Source organism: Vipera berus (assembly GCF_964194415.1).
Source record: "Vipera berus genome assembly, chromosome: 2".
NCBI lineage: Eukaryota > Metazoa > Chordata > Lepidosauria > Squamata > Viperidae > Vipera > Vipera berus.
The window spans coordinates 7,890,690-7,903,435 of NC_138203.1; the positions used below are offsets into that span (position 1 = coordinate 7,890,690).

A 12,746-nucleotide genomic window follows, 5' to 3' on the forward strand; every position below is an offset into this window, starting at 1 on the left:
GAAAGCTTCTTTCCCGCATTCCTTCACCCGCTTTGCAAAAGGTTCCCCGTTGAACGCGCCCTAAATTATTTAACCCTAATGTAAAACCCGAGGAGGCGAAGACGAGAAATCGAATCTCGTTCGTGCATTTGAATATGGAAGGGATGTTTTACTTGAGTGGGTGACTGAGGCTGAAACTTGAGGCTTTGCGGACAGAATAGATAGTGCTGTTTAAAGTCAAAAATCTCCACCACCACCCCCCCCTTTTTTTTGTTCTGTTCTTTAGGAAAGAAATACAGGTGGTCCTTGACTTACAACAATTTGTTTAGTGACCATTCGAAGTTACAACAGCACTGGGAAAAAGTGACTCGTGAGCCACTTTATATAAAACATAAGGAATTGGTTGCTGGAATTGAGTATGTCTAGTTTAATGAAGAGAAGGACGAGGGGGTGACATGATAGCAGTCTTCCAGTATCTCAGGGGTTGCCCCAAAGAAGAGGGAGTCAAGCTATTCTCCAAAGCGCCTGAAGGCAGGACAAGAAGCCACAGATGGAAACTCATCAAGGAGAGAAGCAACCTAGAACTAAGGAGAAACTTCCTGACAGTTAGAAAAATGAACCAGTGGAACAACCTGCCTCCAGAGGTGGTGAATGCTCCAAACTGGAAGTCTTTAAGAAGAGATTGGACAGCCATTTGTCTGAAATGGTGTAGGGTTTCCTGCCTGAGCAGGGGGTTGGACTAGATGACCTCCAAGGTCCCTTCCAAATAATAATAAAAATCATCATCATCATCCCGATCATCATCATCATCATCCCCAGTTGTGTCATCAAAATTCGGATGCTGGGTAACTGACTCCTATTTATGACAGCTGCAGTGTCCCGTGGTCACGTGAATCCCTTTTGCGACCTTCTGACCAGCAAAGTCAATGGGGAAAACAGATGCACTTAACAACTGTGTTACCAGCCAAGGAACTGCAGGGATTCACTTAACAGCTTTGGCAAGGAAGACCATAAAATGGAGCAAAATTCCCTTAACAGGAATAGAAATTTGGGGCTCTGTTGTGGATGTAAGTTGAGCACTACTTGTATAGCTCAGGGAGACCTCATAGCCTCTTCCAGTACTTGAAGGGCTGTCAGAGGGAAGAAGGCCTCAATTTGCTCTGAATACCACCCAAGATTAGAATAGAATAGAATAGAATAGAATAGAATAGAATAGAATAGAATAGAATAGAATAGAATAGAATAGAATAGAATAGAATAGAATAGAATAGAATAGAATAGAATAGAATAGAATAGAATAGAATAGAATAGAATAGAATAGAATAGAAGGTGGAAGGGACCTTGGTGGTCTTCTAGTCCAGCCCCCTGCTCAAGCAGGAGAACCTATACCGTCTCAGACAGGTGAATTCTAGTCTCTTCTTAAAAATCTCCAGGGATGGAGCGACCACGATTTCTGGAGGCAAGCTATTCTACTGGTTGATTGTCCTCACTGTCAGGAAATTTCTCCTTAATTCCAGGTTGCTTCTGTCTAAACCATTGTTTCTCGTCCTGCCCTCTGGTGAATAACCTGACCCCCTCTTCCTTGTGGCAGCCCCTAAGATACTGGAATACTGTCTCCCCTATTTCTTCTTTTCTTTAGACTAGCCAAACCCAAGTCCCACAGTCGTTCTTCATATGTTTTAGTTTCCAGGCCTTTGATCATCTTCTCTGAATTTTTTCCAAACTCTCAACATCTTTCTTGTGATATGGTGACCAAAATTGGCTGCAGTATTCCAGGCGTGGTCTTACTAGGGCTTTATAAAGCGGTACTAATACCTCGTGTGATCTTGATTCTATGCCTCTGTTTATACCACCCAGGATTGTATTTGCTTTTTTGGTTGCTGCTGCAACTCCTGGCTCATAGTCAAGTGATCGTCCACTAGGACTCCAAGGCCCCTCTCAAGAAACAATGGATGGAAGCTCCACAGAGGGAGATCCAACCTGGAAATAAGGAGAAATTTCCTGACAGTGGGAATGATGAATCTGTGGAACGTCTTGCTTCCTGGAGTTAGGGGTGCTCCCTCGTTGGAGGTCTTCAAGATGGGATGATGTCTCCAGGTAGAAAGTTAGACAAGAAGACATCCGAGAATAAATTCTAGGATTCTTTCAAAGGGATCTCGTCTTTTACTAGGGTTCTCACAGCTTGATTTAGAGGATGTAGCATTAGAACCCAGGTCCTCCTAGATGATGTTTTCTGTACCAGTTGGACATGAATAAATTGACCAGTTGGTCAACTTATCTTTCCAGAAGGCAGGACAAGAAGCAATGGGTGGAAACTAATCAAGGAGAGAAGCAACCTGGAACTAAGGAGAAACTTCCTAAGAGAGAGGACAATTAACCAGTGGAACAGCTTGCCTCCAGAAGTTGTGGGTACTCCATCACTGGAGGTGTAGGATGTTGGACTAGAAGACCTCTGAGGGTCCTTCTAGCTCTATTCTGATTGATTGATGAAAACCTCATCATTCAAGGCAGCATCAACAAGAGTTTTGTCCGTCATAAGGGGAAGAATCTGAGAAAAACCCTTTTCGCTGCTCATAGTTCAAAAAATTAAAGCTTCACAGGTAGTCCTCGACTTATGACCACAATTGAGCCCGAAATTTCTGTTGCAAAGTGAGACAGTTGTTCATTTTGCCCCATTTTACGACCTTCCTTGCCACAGTGGCTAAATGAACCACGCAGTGGGTTGAGCTAGTCAAAGAGTTGTTAAATGGATCCGGCTTCCCCACTGACTTTGCTGGTCAGGAGGTCACAAGAGGGGATCACATGACCTTGGGACACCGCGACCGTCATAAATTTTGATCACGTGACCGTGGGGATACTGTAACGGTCCTAAGTGTGAAAAACGGTCCTAAGTCACTTTTTTCCCACTTGCAAATTGTAACTTCTAAAAGAACTGCTGTTAATTAGAGGACTACCTCCATTTTCTTATTTAGAGAAGCCCCAGGGATTTCTTGCAAGCCTGATCTGCATTTGCAGCAGAGAACAGTTAAGGGAGATAAAGAGATATTTTGGAGCAGAAATGAGAAGATATTTGGGAAGATAAGCGATATTTTGGAGCAGAAATGAGAAGATATTTTGGAAGATAAGCGATATTTTGGAGCAGAAATCAGAAGATATTTTTGGAAGATAAAATATTTTGGAGCAGAAATCAGAAGACATTTTTGGAAGATATTTTGGAGCAGAAATGAGAAGATATTTTGGAAGATGAGAGATATTTTGGAGCAGAAATCAGAAGATATTTTGGAAGGTAAGATATTTTGGAGCAGAAATCAGAAGATACTTTGGAAGATAAGTGATATTTTGGAGCAGAAATGAGAAGATATTTTGGAAGATAAGAGATATTTTGGAGCAGAAATCAGAAGATATTTTTGGAAAATCAAATATTTTGGAGCAGAAATCAGAAGATATTTTTGAAGGTATTTAGGAGTAGAAATGAGAAGATATTTTGAAAATAAGAGATATTTTGGAGTAGAAATGAGAAGATATTTGAAAATAAGAGATATTTTAGAGCAGAAAGCAGAAGACATTTTGGAAGACAGATATTTTGGAGCAGAGATCAGAAGTGGCAGAGCAGAAAAGCACGTGCTTTTTAACAAAATGTGTTAACTCTGAAAAGAGGCTACCAAGACTGACATTTTTTCACCATCATCAGAAGGAATCTCAAAGACTCATCCTGCACATATTATATCGCCCCCTCATCCGATGATTCATTTTTAATCCACCTGCTATCAAAGGAGAACCTGATACTCAAAGGACAGGCGGTGCTTCAGGGTAAAATCTCTCGCCAAATAAATATGTGGGCACCAGCTTCAGACTCCAGCCCTTTAATCCCAAATCAGATATGCAGATCTTGGCACTGAACCGTTGAGATCCAACTCATGACAAGCAACTCGATTCCAAAGGCAACGTGGCTATCTAGAGCCCGACCTTGTTCTTATCGACACAGATACAAATCCCAGCCTTCTCTGCAAGCTTTGTTTAACAATAAGCTGAAGACTGCGGTCATAAGAGATTGCCAGAAGGAGATCTTGTGTCTTAAGAGTGACAAGGTGGAACACCACCTGCTCACCAACAAGTCTCAGGACTGCAAAACTTTGGAGCAGCTAGAAGTAAGGAGGAATTTCCTGAAAGTGAGAACAACTGAATCAGTGGAATGGCTTGCCTTCAGATGTTGTGGGTGCTCCATCACGGGAGGTTTTTAAGAAGAGGCTGGACAATCCCTTGTCTGGATTTTATTTTTTTTAGATTAGGTAACCTTTACTGTCATTTTTTCCTATGGGCACCATGTTGTTGTTGTTAGCTGCGAAGTCGTGTCCGGCCCATCGCAACCCCATGGACAATGTTCCTCCAGGCCTTCCTGTCCTCTACCATCTTCTGGAGTCCATTTAAGCTCACGCCTCCTGCTTCAGTGACTCCATCCAGCCACCTCATTCCCTGTCGTCCCCTTCTTCTCTTGCCCTCAATCTTTCCCAGCATTAGGCTCTTCTCCAGTGAGTCCTTCCTTCTCATTAGGTGGCCAGAGTATTTGAGTTTTAGCTTCAGGATCTGGCCTTCTAAAGAGCAGTCAGGGTTGATCTCCTCTAGGACTGACCGGTTTGATCGCCTTGCAGTCCAAGGGACTCACAGGAGTCTCCTCCAGCACCATAGTTCAAAGGCTTCAATTTTTTGGTGCTCAGCCTTTCTTATGGTCCAACTTTCACAGCCATACATTGCAACTGGGAAGACCATGGCCTTGACTGTATGCACTTTTGTTGGCAGGGTGATGTCTCTGCTTTTTAGTCTGCTGTCTAGATTTGCCACGGCTTTCCTCCCCAGGAGCAAGCGTCTTTTAATTTCTTGGCTGCAGTCCCCGTCTGCGGTGATCTTGGAGCCCAGGAAAATAAAATCTGTCACTACCTCCATTTCTTCCCCATCTATTTGAGAGGAATTGAGAGGACCAGATGCCATGATCTTGGTTTTCTTAATGTTAAGTTTCAAATGGGCACAATGGCACACATCAAAAATGAAATTTAGTTGCTTGCTCTCAAAGCGGACACATACATAAGACACATTTAAAACATACTATATACAACACATATGTAGACCTACACCCTTACGTATAAGTAACATAGAAATATTAATCACTGTCCATCTCGAATACATAACAGGAGGAGGAAGCTTGAGAGTTCACAAGGTTAATACTGTACGGAACAAAGCTGTGACTGAATCTGGATGTTCTGCTTCGGATACCATGGAGCCCCCTCCTCCCAGAAGGTAACAAGGAAAACAGGTCGTGAAGAGGATGTGTAGTGTCCCAGACAATCTTGCGGACCCTGCTCAAGCAGCGCTTCTGTGCTATGTCCTGGATGGGAGGGAGGGAACTGCCAATGATCTTTTCAGCCGTCCTCAACACTCTCTGCACCGCCTTCCTGTCTGAAGCAGGGATGCTTCCAAACCAGACTGTGATGCTGTATGACAGGATGCTCTCGATCGTCCCTCTCTAGAAAGTGGTCAGGACAGGGGAAGGAAGATGTGCTTTTCTCACACGATGCAGAAAATGCAGGTGCTGCTGCACCCGCTTCACCAGTGTCTCGCTGTTGAGCGACCAAGCCAGCCTACTTGTTAACTGCACACCCAGGAATTTGATGCTGGTAACCATCTCCACAGGTGAATCATTAATGCACAGAGAAGCGTGGCTGTGGTATGGTACAGGGTTATCCTGCCTTGGATAGGTGGTTGGACTAGAAGACCTCCACGGTCCCTTCTAATTCTATTCTGACAGATTAAAGCTCTAATATAGTGGATTTTCTGCACATGCCTCTACACAAAAATGTAGTCAACTAATGGTCAGCACTAAAATGGCTCTAGATAGAGTCAATGGAATTAAGGAGGGGTTGGGCCTAGAATGTGTGTGGGAATGTAATGATTCCAGCCCTGTGACTCTAAATGTAGCCTTCCCTTCAAAGAAGAGGAGTTCAACGTATTCTCCAAAGCGCCTGAAGGCAGGACAAGAAACAATGGATGGAAACTGATCAAGGAGAGAAGCAACCTAGAATTAAAGGAGAAATTTCCTGGCACTGAGAACAATTAATTAGTGGAACAACTTGCCACCAGAAATTGTGGGTGCTCCATCACTGGAGGCTTTTAAGAAGAGACTCTTTGTCTGAAATGGTACAGGGTCTCCTGCTTGAGCAGGGGGTTGGACTAGAAGACCTCCAAGGTCCCTTCCAAATTCTGTTATTCTGTTACCTATACTCCTGATCCTACTCTCCATGGTTATTACTGGTCACCTTTAAAGCTGCTAGGACCAGCCTCACATCACTGATGTGACTAAGCACTTTTTGTTTTCTTGGCATGCATTTCTTTGAAGGTTTGGCAGGTTTGCTTCCTGCCAAACGTTCCACGTCCTGTCAATCTTCAGGCCACACACACAAAAAAAGCTTCTCTCCTGCAATTTGGCCATCTTAGCTAGGGATCGATGATCAGAAAAATGTGGTCCAGCCTGGGCAACTCAACTCCATCGCCAGAGGATGAGAAAGCAGCAGGTGACAAGACTTGGGACGTGGCCCTCCAAACTTCGCCAAGGAAGCTCACCCCAAAAGCAGCTTTCTCAGGTGGACAACCTCATGGCATGGCATGGGTCCGGAATACCTTAGGGAGCACCTGCAGCCGGTGTCAACTTCCCTCCGCCCAGTACGCTCCCACGGAGAGGGCCTCCTCAGGGTGCCACCGGTCAAAGAATGCCGACTGGTGGCCCCCAGGGGGAGAGCGTTCTCTGTGGGCGCACCGGATTTATGGAACCATCTTCCGGTTGAGCTCCAGATGGCGCCCGACCTCCGCTCCTTCCGGCGCGATCTAAAGACTTACCTCTTCGAACAAGCTGGCCTGGCCTGATGGGATGGGGCTGGGTTTTATTAATGTGTTTTAACCTATTTTTTAATGTGTTTTAACTTATTGTAAGAGTTGTGGGCATTTTGTTTAATCTCTTTTAATTTTTGTATTTTGTCTTTCAACATGTACTGCCCTGTTCACCGCCCTGAGTCCTTCAGGAGAAGGGCGGTATACAAATAAAATAAAATAAAATAAAATAAAATAAAATAAAATAAAATAAAATAAAATAATAAAATAAAATAAAATAAAATAAAATAAAATAAAATAAAATAAAATAAAATAAAATAATAAAATAAAATAAAATAAAATAAAATAAAATAAAATAAATAAAATAAATAAAATAAATAAAATAAAATAAAATAAAATAAAATAATAAAATAAAATAAAATAATAAAATAAAATAAAATAAAATAAAATAAAATAATAAAATAAATAAATAAATAAATAAAAGGCTGGAAAGTTCTCATTTTTTTTAAAGGCCACTGACGAACACTCATTTTACTGGGCTGGCTGAAATTCAGCGTTTCCCACACCTGCCACTACGGATCTGGCACCGTGACTGGATGCTTTTGATGAAGCTTAAGAGAGGGAAACGCGCTCGCCGCATGTTAATTGCATGAGCACCAAGTGGGCCGAGAGGCATCCGAGGAGTATTTTGCATAATAAACAGTCCGAAATGACTTCGCTAATCTGGTCCTTAGCCCCGACCCGACCTGTGCTGGACACCCAACCAGGCTTCTCCAACCCCAAGAACAGAGACTTTCATTTTGGCCTCCTGCTTGCACGACACCTGTTTGAAATCCAAAAGAAAGAATGACATTTCCTTCCCTTTGTGACTGTAGGGAAGGCTAGAAACATGGATTCCCGATAAAGGGATCCAGTGTTCCATGGATGGTAGAGGAAGGGAGTGGAAGGGGAAGTGGCAGAGGAGAGGGGAGAACCATGTAGGAGAAGAGAGGGGAGGGGGAGAGAAGAGGGAGGGGAGAAGAATGTAGGAGAAGGAAGAGGAGGGGAGAGGAGGGGAGGGGAGAAGAATGTAAAAAGAAGAGAAGGGGAGAGGAGAGGGAGGGGTAGAGGGGTAGAGGGGAGGAGAAGGTAGAAGGGGAGAGGGAGCGGGAGCGGGGAGGGGAAGGGAAGGGGGAGAGAAGAGAAGAGAGGGGAGGAGAAAGGGAAGGGGAGGGGAAGAGGGAGAGGGGAGAGGGGAGGAGAGCAGAAGGTAGAAAGAAATGGAAGGAGGAGAGAAAAAAGAAGGGAAAGAGGAGAGGGGAAGGGACAGAAAGAGGAGAAGATAGGAGAAAGAAGGGGAGGGGAGAGAGGAGGGGAGGAGAGGAGAGGGGGAGAGGGAGAAGAATGTAGAAGGAAGAGAAAGGGAGGGGAGAGAGGGAGGGGAGAAGAACGTAGAAGGAAGAAAAGGGGAGAGGAGAGGAGGGGTAGAGGGGAGGAGAAGGTGGAAGGGAAGAGAAGGGAGAGGGAGAGGGGAGGGGAAGGGATAGAGAAGGGAAAGGAGGGGAGGTGAAAGGGAAGTCAGAGGGAAGAGAAGGGGAGAGGGGAAGAGGGAGAGAAGAGAGGGAAGGGGGGAGGAGAGGAGAAGAAGGCAGAGGGAAGGAGAAGAGGGAGAGGAGAGGGGAGGGGAAGAAGGTAGGATAAAGAAAGGAAGGGGAGGGGCAAGGCCAGGAGAGAAAAGGAGAGGAGGGGAGGGATGCAGGTATGAACAAAAGCAGCGCTCCTTGCACAAAACATAAAACGTTCTAGCACACAAAAGTCAGGCGACCGGTGCGTAAAGCCGAGCCCTTACCCGACGCCATCACAAATTCCGTTCACGGCTGGGCCCATCCAGGTTTCGCCCAGGAGGACGTCGTCTGAATTGGCAGCGCGGGCTTTAAACCTGCAAGGAAAAGAGGAGAGAAAAAAAAAAAGAAGAGCCACCCATCACCGTCACAGAACCGAAGGGGACTATTTTGTTTGGCCAACGGTGATTAGACATCAAGGAACTTGTCTCTGGGGCAGAAGCTCTCAAGCGTACAGGCAAAACAACCCAGCAACGATCATCATCCTCAGAACATCCGAATAAAATCCGAGAACATCTGAGCCTTGGTGGAGCAGTGGGCTAATGCCTCAAGTAACACCAGCTGCCTGCAATTAGTGCAGGTTCGCATCCCACCAGGCTCAAGGTTGACTCAGCCTTCCATCCTTCCCAGGTAGGTAAAATGAGGACCCAGATTGTTGGGGGCAATTAAGCTGACTTTGTAATAATGCCGCTTGGGGTGTGTGTGAAAGCCCTAACAAGCAGGCATATACATAGAATGAAGGCTACTGCTAAGCTTGTAAGCCGCCCTGAGTCTTCGGAGAAGGGCGGGATATAAATGTAATAAAAATAAAATAAATAAATAAAAAATAAATACTAATAATCATTAATAATGAGGCCAGTAAGAGAAGGCCGTGGAACAGATGAGAAGGATGAAACGAAGACAGCCACACGGCGTGGGGGAAAAATGCACTTAAGACATTAGACAGCACTGCGAGAATTAGGGGATGGTATAGTGTGTGTGTGTGTGTGTGTGTGTGTCGGGGGGAACTATCTTTGTTTTGGCACGCTATGCCCTACAGTACATTGGCATCCTAAGGGGAAAAAATTGAAAAGTTTCACCTTCGGGATGTGTGTGTGTGTGTGGGGGGGGGTCCGTAGATATTGTCACAGCCCTCTCTTTGTGGTTCGTGCAGTCACCGAAGACAGGCTGGCTGGGATTGTTTGCTTTTTTCCTGCAGTCCTAACTATCCGTTCAGAGTCTATCCAGCCCTCCTCCGGGTGGCTTTCCCTCTTTTTTTTTCTAAGAGGTTGGAAGGAGAAGATACGTCTGAATCCAAGAATATCAGAATAACAAGAGTTCTAATTAGATGCCAACACGGAAGTGCTGCCTCTAAATTTAAGTGTCTTTGCGCACACGCGCGCGCGCACACCCCACACAGAATGTGGATCCAAACTTCAAACTGGTGGAGGGAGTGGTGTAAAACGAACACAACAGAGGACGCAGCGTGGTTTGATGTTCTACCTCTACTTACCTAGCTACCTCCCAGCACTGAGAGGGAGGGAAAGGAGGAGAGAGGGAGAGAGAGAGGGGGGGGAGGGAAAGGGAGAGATGGGGAAGGAAGGGAAAGGGAGGGAGGGAGAGAGGGAGAAAGAGAGAGGGGGAAAGGGGGAGAAGGAAAGAGGGAAAGGGAGGGAGGGAAAAGGAGAGGGAGAGATAAAGGGAAGGAGGGAGAGAGGGGGGAAGGAAAGAGGGAGGGGGAGAGGGAGAAAGAGAGGGGGGAAGAGGAAAAGGCAGAGGGAGAAGGAGAAAGAGGGAAAGGGAGGGAGGGAAAGGGTGAAAGCGCAAGGAAGGGAAAAGGAGTGGGAGAAGGGGGGGAAAGGGAAGATAAAAGGAAGCGAATGAAAGTACACAGCTCCTAAAACGAAGGTTGCATCTACCTATTGGTCCTGTGGAAAGGGACCTACTGTAGCTATCCTCTGCGAACTTAAATCCACAAATCCGTGGGAAGGAGCTGAGCAGACACAATAAAGGGCACCTCTTTTGGAGGCAGCAGCGTTTCCGTCAACCAGTACTTTGCAGGAGGGGCAGTCTTCTCAGCAGACCTTGGATTTATTTCTTGTTCTCCATCTGAGCTTGGAGCACTTCGAGGGAATAAATACTCATGTGCATTTGTTGTTCCACTGACTTGAATTCAGCATTCAGTGCAATCATTCCCCGGCATCTAGTACACAAACTGGGCCTGTTAGGCTTAAACACCCCTTTGTGCATCTGGATTCTTGATTTTCTTACTAACAGGCCCCAGTATGCGCGGGCTGGAACAAGTATTGCTTGAGCACAGGTTCCCCTCAGGGCTGCGTCCTAAGTCCGCTGCTGTTCACCCCGTTGACCCATGACTGCTGTGCTAGGTTTGCCACCAACCACAGAGTGAAGTAGGTGGATGATACAACAGAAGTGGGCCTTATTCAAGACGACAACGAGGGTGCTTACCGCAAGGCGGTTGAGGGTTTGGTGAACTGGTGTAAGAAATGTGTTAGAAAAGCACATCTTCCTTCCCCTGTCCTGACTACTTTCTACAGAGAGACAATCGAGACATCCGGTCACACGGCATCACTGTCTGGTTTGGAAGCATCCCTGCTTCGGACAGGAAGGCAGTGCAGAGAGTGGTGAGGACGGCTGAAAAGATCATTGGCAGTTCCCTCCCTCCCATCCAGGACATAGCACAGAAGCGATGTTTAAGCAGGGTCCGCGGGATTGTCTGGAACACTACACATCCTCTTCACGACCTGTTTTCCTTGTTACCTTCTGGGGGGGAGGGGGGGACTTTGTGGTATCCTAAGCAGAACATCCAGATTCAGTCCCAGTTTTGTTCCATACAATATCAACCTTGTGAACTCCAAAGCTTCCTTCTTTCCGCTATGTGCTCAAGATGGACAGTGATTAACATTTATATGTTATTTATATGTAAGGGTGTAGGTTTATAAATTAATGGCAGAAAGTGAAGAACTAAAGTGCCTCTTGTTGCAGGTGAAGAAGGAGGGTGCAAAAGTTGGCTTGAAACTTAACATTAAGAAAACCAAGATCATGGCATCCGGCCCTCTCAATTCCTGGGAAATAGATGGGGAAGAAATGGAGGTAGTGACAGATTTTATTTTCCTGGGCTCCAAGATCACCACAGACAGGGACTGCAGCCAAGAAATTAAAAGACGCTTGTTCCTGGGGAGGAAAGCTGTGGCAAATCTAGACAGCACACTAAAAAGCAGAGACATCACCCTGTCAACAAAAGTGCGTATAGTCAAGGCTATGGTCTTCCCAGTTGCAATGTATGGCTGTGAAAGTTGGACCATAAGAAAGGCTGAGCGCCAAAGAACTGAGGCCTTTGAACTGTGGTGGTAGAGAAGACTCCTGCGAGTGCCTTGGACTGCAAGGCGATCAAACCGGTCAGTCCTAGAGGAGATCAACCCTGACTGCTCTTTAGAAGGCCAGAAGTTGAAGTTGAAACTCAAATCCTTTGGCCACCTAATGAGAAGGAAGGACTCACTGGAGAAGAGCCTAATGCTGGGAAAGGTTGAGGGCAATAGAAGAAGAAGGGGACGACAGAGAATGAGGTGGCTGGATGGAGTCCCTGAAGCAGTAGGCGTGAGCTTAAATGGACTCCAGAAGATGGTAGAGGACAGGAAGGCCTGGAGGAACGTTGTCCATGGGGTCGCGATGGGTTGGATACAACTTCGCAACTAACAACAACAAGGTTTATACATAGGTTGTATGTAGCATGTTTAAATGTGTGTTATGGATGTGTACACTTTTGAGAGCAGGCAACAGAATTTCATTTTTAACGCTTGCCAATGTGCCTACAGTAAAAAAAAATGACAATAAAGATTATCTATCTATTTATCTATCTCATGGGATGGAGCAGACGAGAGGAGAAGAAGGAAAACAAAATTGCAGAGACGTGGCTGAGAGTTCTGTGGCTGGGCATCAAGGGCCCCACTGAGTGCTCTGAGCCCATTTGCAAAACAAAAAAACCCAGCACGTAGGCCTCCCTTTCCTTTCCTTTCTCCATTTCACCAAAACTCCTGTATGGATTAAAGGTTCTTGGATCGTTAAAAAATCCATCTGCTCCTGCTTAGCTCCTGACCTTGGTTGGTGACCCCAGCCAGCTTCTAAAGCACGCAGCTCTGATAGTCTTTAATCAAACAACAGTTGGAAAAACCGTAGCTATACAGATCAGGGCTGCAGGCCGTTGGGGGGGGGGCGGAGAACTTTCTGCTCTGGGTGGCTACAAGGTGTCAGATAGTGGCTTAAAGCCAATGAGACTGTTCAGCAAGATGA

General features: G+C 45.6%; 1 protein-coding gene across 1 annotated transcript in view; it reads right to left on the bottom strand.

The window, feature by feature from the left end:
- Positions 1-12,746, bottom strand: part of KIAA1328 — a 237,882-nt gene that overhangs the window by 82,730 nt on the left and 142,406 nt on the right. Inside the window, exon 8 of the mRNA XM_081319270.1 lies at positions 8,684-8,773. Coding sequence (XP_081175396.1) covers positions 8,684-8,773 — 90 coding nt within the window. The remainder of the gene's footprint in view (positions 1-8,683; positions 8,774-12,746) is intronic.